The sequence below is a fragment of the Varanus komodoensis genome, unplaced genomic scaffold (genome assembly GCF_004798865.1).
Source record: "Varanus komodoensis strain SLA01 unplaced genomic scaffold, ASM479886v1 scaffold2, whole genome shotgun sequence".
NCBI classification, from domain to species: Eukaryota; Metazoa; Chordata; class Lepidosauria; order Squamata; family Varanidae; genus Varanus; species Varanus komodoensis.
Window position 1 is genome coordinate 5536466 of NW_025335568.1, and position 21197 is coordinate 5557662.

Here is a 21197-nt window from a genome sequence, read left to right on the forward strand (position 1 = left end):
AGGACTGAACCCTGTGGCACCCCTCTAGTTACCTCCATCCAATTTGAGAAGGTGCCAGTGATGAGCACTCTTTGTGTCCGATTTAGCAGCCAATTTTGGATCCACCTAATAGTGTTTCCATCTAGTCCAGTAGCTTATCTCTCGCACTCATGTTGATTGTTACGGTACCTCAACACAGGCAACAAAACGTTATTAGAATTCCACAGATTCCGGGCGGTAAAATATAGACCCTGGGCCTGGGTGCTGTGAAAAAAGGCAAAGTCTATGCTAGGCATAATTAGGTGAGCAATTGAAAATGAACCTGCCAAGATCATTCTGCCATTATACACATCTTTTGCATGCCTGCACTTAGAATATTGTATACCATTGTGGTTATCACACCTGAAAAGGAGCAGCGTTGAGTTGGAAAAGGTGTAGAGAAGGGTTGTGAAATGACTGGGGGGCTGGAGCAGCTCCCCTGTAAGGAGTGGCCCCAACAACTGGGGCTGCCCAGCTTAGGAAAAAGACGAGTGGGGGGAGACATGAGAGGTGTTAAAATAATGCACTGTGTGGAAGAAGTGGAGAGGGGGAGGACCCTTTTCCCCCTCTCCCATAGTTCTAGAGCTTGGGGTCATCCGATGAAGCTGATTCAGGACAGACGAAAGGACAGGACAGACTCCGTCCTCACACAGCACTTGGTGAAACTGTGGGGTTCACCACCAGGAGAAGTGGTGGCTACGCACTTGGCAGCTTTCGAGGGGGACTGGACAGATTCATGGAGCAGGTGGCTCTCCGTGGCTACTAGCCATGTTGACCCTGTGCCACTTCCGTTATCGGAGATGGCCTTCCTGCATGCATGCCCCAGTGGATGAGGAGCTTGGCCAGTGGGACTCTTGCGCCCAGCCTGCTCGAGCGATCCCGTGGGCAGCTGGGTCCCACTGCAGGAATGAGCGCCGGACTGGCTGGGGCATTGCTCTCATCCAGCGTGGCTTTTCTTGCATTGATTCCATACAGGGAGCCTCAGCCTTGCATTTGCAAGAGCTTAGCCGGGCTGCCAAGGACAGAACATTTTGGATGGCCTTCATTCACTGGGACACAAGTCAGAGATGATGCGAGGGCACAGGAAAACGCACATGTTAGATTTAACTCCACAGCTGTCATGGCACTCATTCCCTTTTCAAAATATGTCAGAGACGGGCACACAGGGAGACTTGGTGGGCCAACAGGACTGTATATATCCGAGGGGTTTGGAAGGATTATTAATTGCTTAAATATCACTTTGATGTACAAAACATTTTTGGCAACATTGAAAGGGGCTGGTGGTGGCTGCTGGGAAGGAGGTGTGCAGTGCCGCTTGGCCCAAACCGTCCTTCCCTTTCTGAGCGATACCGGACGCAATGCGTGGCCCAGGAGGAACTCCAGCATGTGGGTGAGGCTTGATAGAGAGGAGCAAGGCAGGTGGAGACTTTATCAAACTGGGCTGCTTTCAGATTTTGTCCCAGGGTTGGATTTAGCCTGAAATAGAGTGGGTGCTCTGAAACTAATGGGAGTTAATTTAAGGCCCAGTTAGATATCATTTTAAGAAGCACTTATTTGTGTTCTCGATGTAAGTGTAGGCTCCCCATTACAGAATGGACTCCTCTGTGTGTGTGTGTGTGTGTGTGTGTGTGTGTGTGTAGCTGTAATCCCTTCCCTTCCCTTTGTGGCAGTCATTACCTGCATTTCATATTATGAATCAATGACCATTGGATCAAAGCTTTGCAGTTTTGCATTGTTTTGCTGAAAATGAGAAGAGCCCTGCTCATTCAGCCCAAAGCCCCATCTAGTTCAGAATTCTATTTACACAACGTCCACGAGGTCCTGCAAGAACAATGGTTTGATCCCACTTCCCTTCTAAGGTCCTGGGCAGACTGCTCTCCACGCTTACAGTACAGGGGGGAAAGCATGAACTTTAAAGAAGAAGATGTAGTTTCTAATGATGTCTAAAGTAATTTCTGGACTGACTTTTAGTCATGATCAGCAGCTGAGATCTCATTAATTTCAACGGGTCTGCTCTAAGTATGACTGTACTTGGAACAGATTCCAAATCTGGTTTTGTTTAGTTATTTTGAAATAAATGCATTTGTTTATAAAACTGCTTATTTGCAGTCTTAAACATCATTTTACCCTGACAAAGTGCTGTTTTTTCCTCAAACCCCTCACTGAGAGATACAAAAGACCCAGTTACAACAGGTTTTCCATGTTTTTCCACGTTTCCTTGGACTTTTCCCCTGCTCCCGGCCCGGAAGCTGATGCTGTTCGTATAATCAGTCAGCCAACAAGGTGGCGCATTCGAGTAGAAGGCTGCCTTTCTAGACTGAAAGGGATAAAGACCTTCTGCTGAAATGACAGTGTGTCTTTTCTGCAGGCCATTGACTGCTTGCAGCAGCAAAACGATCCATCGGGATTTTACAGAGAGCGAGAATACGGTACAGCCGTTCACATCTGGCTCTAAATGGCACTGTGTGACAACATCTGTTTGGGACCACAGAGGGATGCTACATAGTGCTGCTGCATGCAAACACGAGGGCAGATGTAGGAAGCAGATTTCCTTTGGGTTACCCCTGCCTCTGCTGCGTTGACCTGTGGACTGACTCGCACCAGTTTGCATGTACCAATAAACTTGAATTCCAGGGCCATGCTTTTCTGAGAACTCCCCCGCAACTTGTTTTCATGAGCAAATATCATGCATGCCTTTGCTTTGGATTGCATGTGTAGAAGGTGCAAGTTCTCCTTACCTGCCATGTGTAATTGTTTAGGACTCTGCCCTATTCTCAGAAAGAGCCTACATTTTGCCAGCCTTTTTAACCTTTTTAATGGTTTCCTTTGTTTTAAAAGCCTTGGATGATGGTGGTGGTGGTGGCAGTGGCGGCGATTTCATTTCTCTATAGCCCATTGTCAAAGCTCTCTGTGTGGTTTACTACAGAGTATGAAAACAATAAATACAATAATGTATTAACAAGAATCAACAATTATTTTAAAAGCGCATAAAATACATTATATTAAATGTCAATAAAAAGACATGGGTAAGAATAAAAGAAAGACACTTGGATAATGACCGGAGAGATCTTTAAAGGCCTCCACAAAGAGAACTGTCTAATCCTGGTGCTGAAAAGAGGGCAAATGTGGTGCCAGGTGGGCTGTAGCCGGGAAGGTCTTCCAGAGATGGGGGCCACTATAGAAAAGGCCATCACCCCTGGATGGTTCTAAGGTCCTAGCTGGTCTGTTTGCTTGAACTGTCATCTATAATATTTTGTTCGGAAATTTTGTGCTCCTGCCATCAACATAATAAACAAATCCACAAGAAAATCCCAGAACACCTGCCTTTGTTCCTTGAAAGCATTTTAAAGTCCTATTTTGGTTTAGATGGAGAGCAGTAATAAGCGGCTACTTTTCCGCAACTATTAAAATTGTTTTTTCCCTTGAAAAATAAACAGAAGAGATATCTGATAAAACTGAATTTCTGAACCAGTGACTTCTTTGGAGTAGAGTGTTTATTGCTTATAAAGCATCTTTGCCTTTGGACGGTACTCACTTTTCCATGCCATTCATTGTGGTCCGAGCTTCACCAGGATCTTTGCTTCTATATGCAGTGGAAATGGTTTCCAGGTATTATTATTATTATTATTATTATTATTATTATTATTATTATTAGAACATTTCTATGCCTCCCCTTGCCGAAGCCTTGGGGCAGCTTACAACACAATAAAATACAATACAAAAATAACAATATAAAATTAAAATTAATAATATAAAATAAATAAAAATATGAACAATATAAAAGAAGTTATAAAAGAAAAAGTAAATATTGTTAACAATTAAAATGACATTTAAATAAAAAGGTCTTCACCTGGTGCCGAAAAACAAATAACAACGGCGCCAGGCGGACCTCTCTGGGGAGCGTCTGGGGACGATTTTCCCTTCCAGATACATCCATGCATTGCAAAAGTTCCCCTGACCTTAAGGAGTGACATTTTCAGTTAATGCTGCATTTGAAGTGGAATGTGGGCAAGTCTTGGTAAATGCATGGTAGTCTAAATACATTCCTCTTAATTTTGAAAGCAAAAAGGGACATTACCATACAATATCAGGTTGCTAAATGCATGTGTTATTATATTTTCTCATGTGGAATACAACACATATACAGTACATCTATTTGCACACATTAACTTGTATTTATAATACCCCCATTTTGTGCAGGTTCAGTGCAACTTTTATGGGAGTTATTAATCAATACAGTACGAAAGAAAAGTGAATTTCCCATTACTGTATGCTTCAATATGCACTGTTGTGACCATAACTGTTATTGTTAAGTGCCATAAAGTTATCTCCAGCTTATGGAGACAATATGAATGAAAGACCTCGAAAACGCCTTGTCCGTGATACCTCCTTTCAGCTCTGCCAAGTTGGAGCCTGTGGCTTCCATCTCATATTTGGTCTTCCTTTTCATAGAATCATAGGATAGTAGAGCTGGAAGGGGCTGGAGGGCCACTGGGCGCAACCCCTGCTCAGTGCTGGACTCCAGGTTGTGCAGCATCCCTCCCAGAAGGCTGTCCAGCTGCATCCTGAATGCATCTAGTGTGGGAGAGTTCGCCATCTCAGTAAGGCATGGGTTCCTTTGTTGTACTCCCCTGGCAGTCAGGAAGTTTCCCCTGACATCTAGCCAGAATCTGGCTTCCTGGAACTTGAGCCCATTGTTCTGTGTCCTGCTCTCTGGGATGACTGAGACGAGATCCTGTCCTTCCTCTTTGTGACAGCCTTTCAAGTACTTGCAGAGTGCTATCATAACCCCACTCGGTCTTCTCTTCTCAACCTGCCCAGCATGCTAAGCACGCCCAGTTCTTTCAAACTCTCTTCACAGGGCTTTTTTCCAGTCCCTGGATCATCCTTGTCACCCTCCTCTGAACCCTTTTCAGCTTGTCTGCGTTTTTCTTAAACGGTGGGCCCCACAATTTTGTCATCTTCCTTCAACTTCCCCTAACAAGATTGTCTTCTCCAGGGAGTCTTGCCTTCTTGTGATGTGTCTGAAGTATGACAGCCTGTTTTGTCATTTTTCCTTCTCGGGAAAACTCTGGCATGATTTGAGCTAGGGCCCCCTTGTTCGTCTTTCTGCCGTTTCATGGTATTCACAAAGCTCTCCTTCAGCACCATGTTCTGAATGCATCTATTGTCTTTCGGTCAGCTTCCTTTACGGTCTGGCTTTCTCATCCATAAATATTGATCAGGAATACATTGTCAGTACAATGACCATCGTTAGGTATTTATAAATAAAGATGCAATTGTATACATGCTTAGTTTGAGATAAAAACGTACTGCACACAGAAGATCTTCTCACTGTGTACAACAAGCAGGTTCCAAAAAGGTACTTGAAGCATGCCCACAGAGAGGTGTTTTGGAAAGTACCCTTGGTTTAAATGGTAAATCTCCAGAGCTACCAGTTGGGACGCCCTTTGGGCAGAATCCCATGAGGTTTTGGATCTAGCTTAACACTGGCACTTTCATCACATGTACAGTGTCCTGAATGCCACAAATGTTTAATAACGGAATGCCACAGCACATTAGCTCTTGAAGAAAATGTAATTAAAATAACAGTTTGACTTGAAAGGTCAAAGTCAAAAGTCATGGCAGGTATTCAAAAGAGAAATTAAGATTCCAAGGTGCGTTCCCATTTGCAGGGGTGGGGGTGGGGGAAAGACGATGCTTGTTGTTCCAACAAGAATATTTAGGATTTCTTTTGGAACACACACACACACACACCTTTTTGCAATAGCTAATTAGTTTTACCAGCCTAGTATGGAAGTTTTCTTTCCAGTTGTTCATGGTGTTGCTGTACTCGAATGTGTCTTGGAGTGTTAAAACATACTGGCACTGTGTGTGTGTGTGAGTGAGTGTGTGCTGGGGAGAAATTGGGAAATAGCTGCGGAAATGGGAGGAAGGATCCGTTTTAATGTGAGAATTGTATTCTCCTTCATTCAGTGCTCCTCTTATTGGGGAAATGGCAGAGCACACATAATATGGATGCATATACTCCCAGGTTCAACGCTGGCACTTCCAAATGCAAAGATCACAGGGAGCAGGCAACCTTGGGATTCATGGACCAATGCGCTGATTCACACTGGACAACTTCCTATGCCCCAGAGCAGTCCGGAGTTGAAGATCCCGGCTTCTTACATAGAAGATGCTTGGGAAGGGGAAGTCTGTGCACTTCAGTTTGGATTAAACTTTGTTGTCACCTTTTACAACTTTACAATTCTAGGAAAAAGTATTTAACATGCACTCACTCCTTAACAATGCTTTGAAATGAATGAGTTTGGATTAAATTTCACAGTAGTATCGAAGGGTCTGCAAATGATGCTTAAACACACCAGTAAAATTTCTGTCTTTTTTGTTTCTTTTAAAGCCACACTTCAGTTTCTTGCCTCTTGGTTGCTCTTCTTGCTCTGCGTTCACAAAGGAAATCCCTCGCTTTTCATTCAAACTTTTGCACAATTTGTTCGTTACCAGAACCATTAATTCCACACAGTGCCTAATAGAGCTACAGAAAGACAGAGGCCTGGAGGCCTGGATATTTGCCGTGAAGCCAGAGGATCAAGATGCGGCTTGTCAAGGGCTCTGCAAGTAGCCAAGAGAATCAATCTCTTCTTGGGAAAATCCTGAATTGCCATATCGTACTTTCAGGAAAGTTGTCTCTTCAGCAGAACACATCTGAACTGTTGGCAATTCTTTGTGAACACCTACCTCGCTCCTCATTTCTCTTGCCCTTCCTGTCCTGCATGTCATTCCAGATTCCCCCAGGTGCACCGGAATCATAATTTAAAATGCCGGGCTCAGCATTTGAGCTGCTTCAATCTAAGGTTGCTTATGCAGGCCTTTCAGTGTCGTCAATCTATAAAGCTTCCCATTTCTAAAATTAGCAGGCATAAGGCACATCCTTCCCTCTCAGACTGCTTCTCCTGTTAACATTAATATCTACGTGCCTCCAACTTTTAGCATTACCCATTCATCACTTAGCTTTAAACAGTATCCTTCGCTCAAGGTAATGCCAAGAATTATATTAAATGAGATTAAGCCCACCTGTAGGATGCCCCTCTTAAGGTGTGTTTTGACGGCCCACCTGGGTTTCATACAAGCTGAGGAAGGTCAGCAATCCACAGAAGGAGCTGATCACGTCCAAATTACTTTTTAATTCCTGCTTTACGTTTCCTTTGAGCTCCTAGTTACATCTTTAGTAGTGTGCTCCTAATTGTCTGCCAACACAGACTGTAGGGGGAAGAGTGGAGGAGCTCCTAACAAATTGGTGATGAAAGCTGGGCACCCATAAAAACCAAGACTGAAATACTCAAGGGACATTTGCAACTACACGTTCTTTCTTCTCTCCCCATTTCTGTGCAATCTATTCTGGATTATTCTTTTAATCCCATTTTACAGTTTTGGGTGGAATAGCTTTGTGCCTTTGAGCGGTCCCTTGATGCTAACATGCCGACTTCTTTAAAGAAGGAAGTCTTGCACTTACCAACAATAACTTCATTTCCTTAGAGGGAAGGATGGGAAATGGCTTCAACCTTGTTAGTGCTCCTTAGTTACTCTCCTCCTGACCCCACCCCAAAGTACCTCTTGCTAGGTTCAGAAAGCAGCCTGTAGGTCAAAAACTATCTTTGGCTTTACCTGAAAAAGATGTGTTTGTTCAGAGGGGTTGGGGGACTTCAGATGTTTACGTGTTTGCCATCTATAAAGCCACCAATTATGATGCTGAGATGGACCTTCCTCTTTCGGCAGCAGGCATGTTACTGGAGTGGCCCTGAGTCTTTGGGATAGGCACGTGTGGCTGTGGAAGAGAAGGCAAAGCATCTGAAGCTCAATCCAGACAAGACGGAGGTCCTGTTGGTTGGTGGTTCGGGCTTCGCAGAGGGTGAATTGAACCTAGTCCTGAACGGGGTTGCACTCCCTCCTAGGGACAAGGTCCGTAGCTTGGGAGTGCTCGACCCGGAGCTTTCACTTGAAGTTCAGGTAACAGCAGCGGCGAGGAGCGCTTTCCTCCAGCTTCGGCTGATTCATCAGCTGCGCCCCTACCTGGAGTACGACAGCCTCGCAACAGTAACTCATGCGCTGGTGACTTCCCGTCTTGACTTCTGTAATGCGCTCTATGTGGGGCTACCCTTGAAGACGGTCCGGATACTTCAATTGGTTCAAAATAGAGCTGCCAGGCTGCTGACGGGGACTGGGCGTTATGTTCACATGACTCCAGTTCTCCGTCAGCTTCACTGGCTCCCCATTGAAGTCCGGGCTCAATTCAAGGTGTTGGCGATGACCTATAAAGCCCTAAACGGCTTGGGTCCTGGTTACCTGAAGGAGCGCTTACATCCATATATGCCCAGTCGCCCCCTGAGATCGGCAGGAGAGGCCCTTCTCCGGGAGCCCCCCGTGAAAGAAATTAGGAGGGTGGCTACTCGGAGGAGGGCTTTCTCAGTGGTGGCGCCTAAGTTATGGAATGCGCTCCCCAGAGAGGTCCGCCTGGCGCCGTCATTTGTTTTTCGGCGCCAGGTGAAGACCTTTTTATTTAAGCAGCATTTTAAATTTTAATACTATTGAATTTTATCTGGCCAGGGCGGCTTATTTTATAGTGTGTGTGTGTGTGTGTGTGTGTGTGTGTGTGTGTGTGTGTGTGTTAAATTATTATTATTATTCTAATGTCTATATTTTAATTTATGTGGTTTTAATTTATTGTTGTAAGCCGCCCCAAGGCTTCGGCGAATGGGGCAGCATAAAAATGTTTTAATAAATAAATAATAAATAAATCTTCATGGTGGGCATTTCCATTTCAGAGTCAGGAATAAGTGCTCTATCAAAAGAGCTTCTGAGGGTCAGATGAAATCCACTTGTAAGATGGATAATGTGTACAGGCTGCCAGCAAGCCCTTGCCCCTTTCAACCAAACTGGCTATTAGAATCCATACTCATAATTCAGTGATCCTAGAATTTCCCAAATAGTCCGCAGAGTTGTCTCTAAATACCATGACACAAAATTGCAGCCATCTGAAGACTTGCAGGTCACTGAACTGCTAATATCCAGTCTGCTATTATGTGAGTTTATTATATGCAGCTTAGAGTTCTCAGACCAAATTGTGTTTCTCTATTCTTGTTACCCTTTTGCCCCTGGGGAAACCTGGGGAAAGGCAGCGTTTGGTAACCGGTCAGTCATATTATTTATTTATTCATTTATTTATTTCCCACTGTTCTTCTCAAGGTTTGGCATTCAACCTTTCATTGCCTTCTAGTCATTCCTCTTAGCCGAGGCACTGTTCCATGTTAGAAGGGAGAATGTAGCAGAGGGCTGGACACACAGTATGGGGTGTGCTGGATCCTGCCCTGAGCCTCAAAGGGCAAAATTGCACCATCAGCCTCACGTGGGGTACAGATGCCTCTCTTCTATTTCACATGGGCTCTCAGCTGATGCAGAACAGGAGAGGATTAGGAAAATTCATGGAAGAGAATGTACTAATGGCCACTAAACCTGATAGGGATATGCAGTATCAGGGGCCATGTGCCCTCAATTGCTGGGGAGTATGGGTAGGAAGATTATGTTACTCTCATAACTTGCTTGGGGATTTTCCATGGATCATGGTGTGAACACGATGCTAGACTAGAAGGACCTTGGTCAATTCTGCATGACTCTTCTTATGTACATCATCATCATCATCATCATCATCATCATCATCATCATCATCATTATTATTATTATTATTATTATTACATTTCTATGCCGCCCCTTGCCGAAGCCTCGGGGCGGCTTACAACACAATAAGATACATTGAAATAAAATAGAACGTAATAAATTACCACTAAATACAAAAATACAAAAAAATACACTGAGATAATAGCTTGGTCATGTGTTGGTGCGTGGTTGATGTCCAACATTATCTATGGAGTGGTACAAGAGCGATTGAATCCGCGGAATGCTCAGATCGCCAAACAGCACTTAGAAGTCCATTTCTAATTATGTTCATCTCATGCCTTCTTCCCTAGCCTAGTCTTCTGGACCTCCCATCTGCTGCACCCAGCATGGCCGATCATCGGAAGTGCTGAATGGTGCAGCTCAAAATAACTGGAGGGCACTGGGGTGAGGGAGCCTGCTCTGGCACCTTGAGTTTTGGTGTGGAAGTTCATTACCGGACGAAGAACCAAATTGCCCTGTCTTTGTAAATCAAGAAAGGACTATGAATTCACTGGTTGGCCTCAGAACATGACAAGCCATGGTGGTTTTTTGCCATTCTTGTTCTGTTGTGTTTTCTGAACTTACTCACAGTATTTCACCATGGTAGGTTTGGTCTCTAGAAGCCACAAGAAGAAACATGGCTTGTTCTATGATTTCTGCACACCACCATGGCTTTTTGTGTTGGAGAATCCAAGATCACGGTTTAGATGGTCCTGGTACGCAATTACCACAGAGGCCCCTGGAAAGAGCAGCAATTGCAAGAGCCACTCCAGCCATTGAGCCTCTCTGTCTGGGCGAATAAGGAAGAGGCAGGCAACATAGGCAGGTAGCAATAGGGATTGAATTCGATGCGCAGTGACTGCTGGGATAGATGTCCAGAGTGGGAGGACTGAGCAGAGAGGATGGAACCAGGATAACATAGAAAGCACCCTGTCGCTCAGATCATGGTGCAAAACCACAAACCGTGCTAAGCACACTGACTTGATTGTGGTACTGTGTGCCTACAGCTCCTGTTCTGAGCAATGCATACCTACTTGTGTAGACTCTCAGTTGCCAGTTCATTAACAGGATCATTAATGGGGTGTCTCACGGAGGCGGGTAGAGACCTGTTTTCCCCTGCGGTGGAGGGCAGGACACATTCCAACAGAGCCAAGCTCAGGGAGCCAAACTTCCATTTGGATGCCAGGAAGCACTTCCTGACAGTCAGGACCCCGAGGGTGTGGAATGGGCTTCCACAGGAGGTGGTTGAGGCCCCACTGGTGAGGGTGTTCAAGGATAGGCTGGATGTCCACATGGTGGGCATGTCGTGAGTGGAGCCGGCTGGAGCTGGGGGTCAGACTAGATGGCCCGGAAGACCCCTTCTGGCTCACTCTGCTTCTATGTTTGTATTAACAGATTCCAGCTTGCATGTGCCTATCTGTGCAGGGTATCTTCCTCATTGTTTTAGCAGGAAACTATTTGCATCTCCCACTGTTTTTGTTCATCTTTTGCTCTCAGTTTGGCATGTTAGGCAAGTGGTGATCGCTGCCAGCCTCTGCCTGCCCTTCCTTCTGCTTCCCTTCTGATGTTACCAGTTTGTGCTCAACACACTGTCCGTTGAATAGAACAGCAAAACAGCCATGGCATTCAGTTCCTATTATTGTCCAGATTATCCCTTTAATGCTGTTTAGTGCCTGGCTTCCTTTCCCTGTCACTGTGGGAATAGCGTTTTAGCTGCATGCCAAGTAGCTAGGAGAGTTGCTAACATTTTATTCTGTTTCGTAATGGAGCGAACAAGTTTTAAAATTGGATTTCAGAGTAGGAGCAAGGACCTGTAGAATTCTTTCACACGCTATATTATGCCTTTGCACTGACAATGCAATGACTGGGCTAACAGTTCACATTAGAGGATGCACTTTTTCCTACTTAAAAATGAAATAAATAAATTAATAAATAAAATACTTGCTGAATTTATTTGATCTGCAGCATTCCCAGAAGTGGGAATGGGGAATGGGGATGCCATCTAAGACTGGTATAATGTGGCCTACCAAGCAATCTCCTGACAACAGGGTAGCCAATTTCCACTAATGACTCCCGTTTCCAAACACTTTTCAAGGGCAACCCTACATAGAGTGCTTTATGGTAACCTAAACAAGGCCCTGTGAAGCAGAAGTAATTAGGAATTGAAAGAGGCACCGCAGGTGGGCCCAAGGAAGCCTGGCAAAAGCCCTCCCTCCCTCCCTCGAGCAGTACTGGATCCAAAAGCATCCCCCAAGTCAATGTCAGATCTTTCAGAGGGAGTGTGATTTTCTGATCTTTGGGTGTCAGTGTGGAAGCTGCACCGTGAACAAAGCTGACAGGAAGAACATTGTTATGTTCAAAAAATGGTGTTGGAGGATTGCTTTGCAAATAGTTGGGTCAATAAAAGATGAACAATTGGGTCCTAGATCAAAAGAAGCCAGAACTATATGCAAAAATGAGGATCTGAGGCTGTTGTAGTTTGGACACATCAGGAGGAGGCAAGACTCCCTAGAGAAGAGCATCATGGCAGGGAAAGAAGTCAAAGACAGCAGGAGGAGATGACAAGCACAAAGATGAAGATGTAATTCCTGACAGTTAGGGCCCCAAGGGTATGGGGTGGTCTTCCACGGGGGGTGGTTGAAGCCCCTTCGGTGAGCATGTTCAAGGATAGGCTGGACATGTACATGGAACGCATGTCATGAGCAGAGCCAGCTGGAGCCGGGGGTCAGACTAGATGGCCTGGGAGACTCTTTCTGACTTGTTCTGTTTCTATGTGACTATGAAGCAGTAGCAGAATGACTATGTGATAGATCAGTTCCATAAAAGAAGGCACAGCCTTGAGTTTAGAACTGAAGAGATAGGTAGTCCTGCAAGGGCAAGGCATTTGTGGGGTGGCGGCTGCGTTCACTCGTGGGGTTTCCCCAAGGTGGAGATGACCTGATGGCATCTAATCACTCCCTATGTTTGGTTATCTACTAATCAACCAGAATGCCATCTTGTCTGGGACGGGCTTCCAAAGCTTTCAAGCTTTCAAAACAGCATTCAGACTTCCAAAGCACCTTTCACCTGCCCTTGCTTGCGTGAGGGGCTATGAGCTCGCTCAGTATTCCAGGTGCAACAACTGGCTATGCTAACGACAGAGCCCCTTTCAATCATTTATCTCCACAAAATCAAAATCAAGCGGAGGGGCTGGACCTGCAAGTTCCTCAGAATCTGGAGTTTGCAGGTTCTCAATTACATGGAGAATAGAGTTCCTTACTTCAGATCTTCTTCCTTATGGATGGAGGAGGGGGCTGAAGGCTGGGAGGGGATGTGAGAGCGGGGGGGGGCAGAGAGTTGCCCTCCCCATCTTGCTATTGGAATCACACGAGGAATGGATGACTGAAGGGCTGCATGCACTGCATTCACCCCTCCTCAGGCGGTGGGGATTTTCCCTGCGCTCTGAGCATAGCGTGTGCCTTAGAAACTTCAAATGGTCAAGAAAATAACCAGCAACTTCAGCTCGGCGCACTGTGCGCAGATGTCGTTGTGTTGCATGTTCTGCACGATCCCTTTGATTTCCACTCCAGTTAATGGGGAATGTGAAATATAATTTAGTAGTCTGGCATGGGATGCCCTTTTGCCAGGCTCTGTCTTGTTTCATTTTCATTTGGGTTAAATGAGATATGATGTCAGGTAGTAATAATGCTGTTGAGGTGAATGCCTGCAGGTGACGCAGAAGGCAGAGTGCTGTTAAGTGGCAAAGTGTTTCGGAGCATTTTGTTTAATGGCTTTTTTGGCTCTTGGTCACGGTCGCCAGGAAGGTTAAAGCGATACTCCAGTGGTCTTTCACTAGCGTGTCATGGTTATAAATGGAGCCCCCCCCCCACCTCACCGCCCTTATTCAGGGCCCCTCATGTCTTCAGACGATGCTTTTGAACAAAGGAGCATTTCTCTTGCCATAGAAGATTTTGAAGCCTGGAAGTTGTTACGAGAACACACCTGACAGCTGGGAAATAGGTACCCATGTTGTGCCTAAGGAACAGGGCTAATGCCAAGTGTGGCTGTCAGTGACGTTACACAGGTCAGGGAAGCTGTGACACCTGGAGCTTGCGTTCCTCACACTCTGCCTGGCAGTATCTTCAAAGGATGGCCTGACTGTATGTGTCTTTATAGTTGGTAAGGGGGGATTCCCCAAGTGCTGCGGTTACGTCATGTGTGCATAATATGGCAGTGAGACATCTGTCTAGTACCACAACTTTGAAGCATATAGTTTCCATACTAAAAGGATTTTGTTGGATGCCGGGCTCTCCAGGGTCCAGCTCACAGTGCTAATACTCAGTTTTAAAGCCCTAAATGAGCCGGGACTGGGCACACGTGAGAAATACACTTCAGCTCATTTGTGATCTGGACTTCCCTCGCTTGCATCTTCCCAAACTGAACTCAGCCTTGACTGCAAACTTCACCCTAAGTCTGTACATTTCCAAAAAGTATTTGAAAAATTTTTTCTTTGAAAAAATGTACACAAACTTGCTTTATTCAATGGGAGAAGAAAGTTTAGATTTCAAGGATGTGATGAACAGTTCATGCATACCTTGGGAAATATGCATGGAAATATTCTCAAGGCTTCTCATTTGAAAAAGCCAACAGATTGCAACCTGATACAGAAACAAGGTGGAATGTCCTTCAAAGTGAAATGGATAGAACTTTGAAGAATGCAAATTTGGGTTGTTGGGATGCAAATTCCTAAATCAACTCCTATTGCCATACAGTCTGGATTACGATACTCTGCCAATGCCTTTCTTGAGATGGTCACTCATCAGAGATGCATTATTTAGAGGTGGGTAGAATACAAGATGGTGGTTATACAGCTGATAATTCTTTTGCATCTCATCGATTTTCTTCTTGCCAATTACATTGCAAGAGCGGAGATTTATCACTTGCTGGGGGGATGCCCTTCAACACATGGAATTGCTCCTTTCGGGCAGGAGTCTGGTTGGCAGCTCTGCCAACCTGCTTGTTTCCAGAAAGGAGCATTTCTATTATTCCAGGTGCTTGAAAAGGGCTACATTCCCATTGGGCACTGGACTGGATTGTGCCTTGGATCTAAGAACTGAATTGGATTCCACTTGATCTTTTTTTCCCCAGGAAGCCCCTTACGTCTGTGTCCCTTGTGTCTGTTCAGAATGACTGAATATGAAGCAAGTGAAAGCTGTGCGTATAAAAACACTTTCTCGTTTGTCCTTAAAAGGTGACGACCCTTGTGAATACAAGCAACAAAGGGCCCTCGAGTAAAAAGAAAGGCCGATCAAAGAAGGCTCATGTACTGGCGGCTTCCGTTGAACAAGCGACGCAAAACTTCTTGGAGAAAGGAGAGCAGATTGCGAAGGAGAGCCATGACCTGAAAGACGAGCTGGTGGCTGCTGTGGAGGATGTGCGCAAGCAAGGTGGGTATGCACCTCTGACAAATAAGGGTCTGATTGCCTTGGTGTTCGGGGTAATGATAGCATCGTTATTACTGCTTAGGCTGAATGCAAGCACGGGTCAATGTTCAAACCAGGGTGCAGTGATAATTCGATGCAGAATTATTTCAGGCGGCCTCGCCTCCTCTTACGCAAGGCCCCCGACAGACTTGAGCATCGTACCGTGTGCAGTGCTTTGTGTAAATCTGCCTCTCAAAATTATTTATTGCAGGCAATTGTTTCATGGGGCTTCTCGTCAGAAAAGCTGCTTCACATACTGATTGTGTGAGGCACATTTCCCCCCTTAAATGCATCATCTCAGTCATCTGTTGTGAAGAGGTACTTTGGAACCAGGTTTTGTATTATGCGACAAGACTTTTTAACTGATGGGTTTAATTATAGATCAAATAATGTGTTGGATGCCATCTCCCTCTTCAGAGGGAACTGATGCAACTGTCAGCTGCCCCTCCATCATGCCTGTGTGCAGCTCCCAGAGTTGTCCTTCCTCTGCCACTTCTAATGCTGTCGGAGGGAGAAGCTCCAGCAGCACTTCCTGCCAAGTCTCATGCCTAAGCATCTAGCGCTGGATTTTGCTCTCGGTTTTCTCCTCCCTCTTGAGGAGGGTTAGGGTTATGCCTATGCCTTTGAATTATGCCTTTTATTTTGCAAGTTCGTGGGCAGAGACTGCCTTGCTTCTGATATTTGTAAGCTGCACTGGCTAGAAATGTGTGAGAAATTCTTTCGGTTTGGTTTTTTCTAGGATGCAGCCAGCTTGCATGCATTGCCCAGAGCCGTGTGTGTCCCTCAGGGCAACCTGCTGCGGCACGTCATGAGCCTCCCAGGCTGAAAAGTGTTTCACAGAGCAGAAAACTTGTATGCAGAGCATGCATGCCTTTGAAAATGAATATAAAAGGGAGGTTTGCAAAATGCATGCAAACAGAATGTAATCGGTGGGAGAAAAATGTGTGCATTTCAAAAAAGGGGACCATTGATGCCCACATTTGGACAAAATGAGCCCAGAAATAGCCACAAATTTTGGGGCTAAAAAGCAGCAGCGGCAGTTTCCAGGATGATACACATGTGATTTAGGAGTAGCTTTGGAGTCGCATTTGAGTAAGTTGGCAAGCTTGGGTTTTGCAGGTTCACGCATCCATAGTGCTCAGGACCCTTCAGGCTGCAGAGCAGGCTTAAAAAATAAAGTTGAAATGATTAAACAAATTATAAATTCATTCATTCCTTTACTAATTCCACAGTGATTATAGCTCTTTAGCTACATAGCTTCTGAATGAATGAGTCAAATTTTTCTTCTTTGCATAGGCCTCTACCATGCTATAGTATGTGTCATATACATGTTTATCTGGTTGCATATTGTATAATGATAGTCCAGGTGGCATGTTTTATGTTTGTATTTATTATATATATGTAATTTATTTATAAATGTATTTATTTAGGTATTTATTTGAACATGTATTTATAGGCCACCTATAACTACTGAGGCCTTCCTAGGTGGTAATGCGCTCACACACACACACAATAAACTGAAGACTTCACGCAGAATTCAAAGGTAGTCCTCTCCTCTCCTCTCCTCTCCTCTCCTCTCCTCTCCTCTCCTCTCCTCTCCTCTCTCCTCCTTTTGCAGAACAGATTGCTTTGAAAATGAAATGAAACTGAAAATATAGTGCCCCGTAGCTTGAATGTACTCCACATATAAACATTTCTTTAAAAACCCATCAACTGAACCACTATCCATTTCAAGACTAATTCTGTGTCTCTTGGGACAAGAATCAGAGTGAGTTTGAGACGAGAGGGTGTTGTCTGATTACAAGACAGTGGCTGGGCTCCCTGAGCAGAGCAAGCCGTGGTGATTTTCTTCCATTCTTGATTTGGTGTGTTGTCCATACCCAGTCATGGTATTTCACCATGGTAAGTTTGGTCTTTAGAAACCAGAGCAAGAAACAATGGCTTGTTCTAAGGTCTCCCAATATCACTATGGCTTGTCTGATCTGATCCCAGGATCATGGTTTCCACAGTCCTGGAATTACCCCAGAATGTCCTGAAAAGAGTGGCAGCTGCAGGAGCCTCTTCGGCCACCTAAGTTTATGTGTGGACCAATGAGAAAGAGACAGGTGACAAAGGCAGGGAGTGACACACCTGGGGATTGGCGTTGGAGCACAGTGGCTGATGGGATGCATGCCAACCGCAAGAGGACTGAAACCCTCCTCCGTCCCTGGAATACAGAGGTGACCCAAGGGGCTGACGGGCTCACTGCTGAGCACCCTCTCTTAGCACAGGCTCTAAGCCGTGTGGCTCTGTGGTGCAGCCTGGAGCTGGGCGCCATGAAACACATCCAGAGGCAGCTTGAGTGCAGATGGTCTGTGCCTACGGTCAAATATATTTGGAGGCAGTGGGAGCAGCAAAGAAGCAATATCTGGCTGCCTCCATTCCATCTTCTATGTGCTGCCCAGTGGAGCTCTCTGGGGTCGTTGAGTGCCTATTACACCCCAGCTCCAGGGACATCTTGGAGCCATCGGAGGCCTGCTGTAATATGCTTGCTAGGCACTCCCAGGACAAGGTATCTTGTATTTGGCGGAACTTGGACTCCAATGGGATAGCACTGGGCTCAGGGGAGATATCCACAGTGTGGTCTGATCGAGTTATGTTGGATGAGCTCCAGTTAGCACAGCTCAAGGGTGTTGACAGGGTGCCTGGACAGCATCATGCAGCCATGTCTGTACTGGATCTTTGCCCCTCTTGGCTAATGAAATCCAGTAGGGGGGAAACTGTTGCCCGATTAATGCTTCCCTAGGAGAAGAACAAGTGGTGGTGAGACCACTCCCAAAGAAACCCTCCCTGGCCCAGAAGAACTGAACAATCTTAGGCTGGTGGAAAACATCCCCTTCCTGGGCAAGGTTCTTGAGCTGGAGGTGGCCAACCAGCTCCAGGTATTCTTGGATGAGACAGATTATCTGGATCCATGTTGGTCAGGGTTCAGCCCTGGTTTTGGCATAGAAACAGTTTTGGTCACCCTGTATGACGCTGGAGGCTGGGGGAGAGTGACCCTGTTCGTTCTGCTACCCCTCAGCAGCTTTCGAAACCATACCTTCCGGGGTGGCTGTCTGAGTGGGGTGTGAGGGGCACCACATTGCAGAGGTTCTTCTGCTAGTTGGATGGTAGACCCCAGAAGGTGGTGCTTGGGGGATATTGCTCTGCCCCTCGGATTGTCCATTACGGGGTTGCCCCCATGTTATTTAGCATCTGCATGAAACTACTGAGTGGGTCATCCAGAGTTTTGTAGAGTGTTGTCATCCATCTGCTGTGGATGTGCTGAATCTGTGCCTGGCTGGTTGAGGGCTAGCAACTGAAGCCCGTTCCAGACAAGAGTGAGATGCTCTTAGCGGGTAGCGCAACCTCTCCTAGGTAGGGTCGCCCTCCCCTTGAAGGAGCAGGTTAAGGGGGCACTGCTTCTAAAGGCAAGTTGCCAAAGGCAAGTTATACAGTCGTAAGCTGTGAAATCATATAGAAATTCCTTTGGTTGAGTGCATAGCTTGAGAGCAGGCACTGGATGTCTTCTGCTATTGGGACAATTGATGGTGATCCAATCTCCACGGTTGCAGGTAGAGCAGTTTAAGCAGTGCTGAAAATAGATGCACTCGCTCTTTTCATTCCAATTTTTAAACAGGCACGTCTTTCTTTTGAATTTTCCGCTGAGGAAGGGTGCCTTCCCGGATTTGGTGAGGTTCTGAGCAGTGTTTCAAACACGATTACGGTTTTCCTTTCACACTGGAGCCGATGGCAGGAACGGCTGGCAAAGCATTTGCAGCACATATTCAGTTTCATGCTGAAGGAGGAATGTTACTTGCAGTTCAGGGGTTTCAGATGAATTCTGTGTTGTGGAGAAAATCTACATTTTGTGAGCATGCCTCTTGATTTCATTATGCAGTGTGACCTCAGAAGATTAGATTACACAGTTAACCTTCCCTGCTCCCTCCTCACCAGTATCCCCGGAGCACAATCCTTTCTGGAGACTGTGCAAGGTCTTTTGTGAGGCAAGTCTGAGGTGGAAGATTTAAGAGAGGGAACACACACCAGATATGGGCCAAGTCAAAGGAGGATTCTTCCAGCGACAGAATTCAGGAAAGGTGCTTCATCAGACGAGAGAGGACCAATGGGGCACAATGGCTGGTCCTAAGCACTCCATATTTCCATCTGGATGTGGGCCTCAAAGACTAAGAAAAAATATGGGCAAGCTGCAGACAAGTACAATTTGTTGCATTGCAAAATGCCATTACTGACCATGTCACACATCAGCCAAGACATCAGTCCTTCTGGCTTCTTGAAGCTTGAATGCAGATACAAATGCCATTAGTGGATTATGCAAATGCTGTAGTATATCTTGATTTCAGCAAAGCAGTTGACAAAGTCTCCCTTTACATCCTTCCGTACAGTTTTGGAGCCTCCCAGCTCAAAAATAACAACCAGGTCAAGTAGACCTGGAATGGTTGCCACAAAGGTCTACCAAAATGGTGAAGAGGCTGGAAATCTTTCCGCAAGGAAAGGCTGCATAAACGTCAGAGCATCCTCGTACATAAAAAAAAGATGAATAAGAAGGGGCTAGGAGAACGTTTTACAAAATTAGTGTGATGGGGAGAGAGAATGTGGAGCTAGAACTTGGGAATCGCCCAATGAAAGTGCCTTTCAGATCAAAGGAAGCACTTCATGCAATGAGCAGCCAAGTTATGAAATTCATTGCTACAAGCGGTAACATTAAATGGCTTTCAGTGGATCAGAGCATGGATGGGAACCACAAATATCAGAACATCGGAGCAGAGACCATGTTAAATTTAACTGTGTTATTGTTGGGACTTGTGCTGATGTATCTATAACTATTCATCATGTTCTGTTGGGGGAACTACTCATAACTCGTTCTAAGTATTTGACATCCATTCCAATCGTGATTCAGCTTTGCCATTGCTCGTTCCATGAAATATTGTGTGCTAAATGTCATTCTATGCAAATATTCTATTGTTAGTCCTTTCAGGGCCTCTTCAAATCCATTAATTATCTTTCAGCTCTCAGAAAATGGAGACTGTGAAAGCATTAAATTCCCTGTTCCAGGATGATAGGAAACATTTGTGATAAACGTGCAGACATTGCACAGGCCCTCGGAGATTATGGGGATCGGATGGATAGCAGGGTCATAAGCAACAAACAACTTTTTAAGTTTGTTAAGTGATGAAAGAAAGCAGTGAGTGGCACATCAGTTTATTAGCCACCCTTTTGAATTAGCACCATTAGTGCATTTCTATTATTTATTTATTTATTTATTTATTTATTTATTAAAACATTTTTATGCCGCCCCATTCGCCGAAGCCTTGGGGCGGCTTACAACAATAAATTAAAAATAATTATAATATGAAATTACAAAAAATATAAACATTAAATTAAAAATACAAAAATACAATATAAAATAAGCCGCCTGGCCAGATAAAATCCAGTAATATTAACAGTTAAAATGCCGCTGAAATAAAAAGGTCTTCGCCTGGCGCCGAAAAACAAATTTCAAATAATTATGAAATGTTTGTGTTAACTGCCTCTGAGCATTCGCACAGTCACTTAACCCCTGGTGCTTTTCATCATAGTTCTTGTCTCCACAGCAACATTCTTGCCTTTCTCTTGCACGCATGTTCTGCAAGCAGATGCAATGGATGGTTTCCCTTCTTTCTCATACCTTCTTACTCATTGTCAGATTCATTTTCTTTCTAATACTTCCAGACACCACACAAAGAGAATAGGAGGGACCCCTGCTTGCTCTTAGGAAGTGATCGCATTTTTATAGCTATTAATTTTAGAAGCTATCAGGCTGCTAGACTAAAAAACATTTTGTCGTCACAAGCTGATGAATATGGGACAGGAAGTGGTTGTTTGCTTCAGTTCAGCAGCAACAGATGCTCTCCTTGTTTGTTCGGGGTATTGTCCTCTATTTGAAGAGACAGAGTTCAGCAAACAGCCTCAGTTGTCTTCCCCATC

At 45.0% G+C, this 21197-nt stretch overlaps 1 protein-coding gene across 7 annotated transcripts in view; it reads left to right on the forward strand.

Annotated features, from left to right (window-relative positions):
• Positions 1–21197, forward strand: part of CTNNA2 (catenin alpha 2) — a 510292-nt gene that overhangs the window by 39413 nt on the left and 449682 nt on the right. For all 7 annotated transcript variants that reach the window (XM_044429090.1, XM_044429093.1, XM_044429092.1 and 4 more), the window contains exon 2: positions 14960–15155. In XM_044429090.1, coding sequence (XP_044285025.1) covers positions 14960–15155 — 196 coding nt within the window. The remainder of the gene's footprint in view (positions 1–14959; positions 15156–21197) is intronic.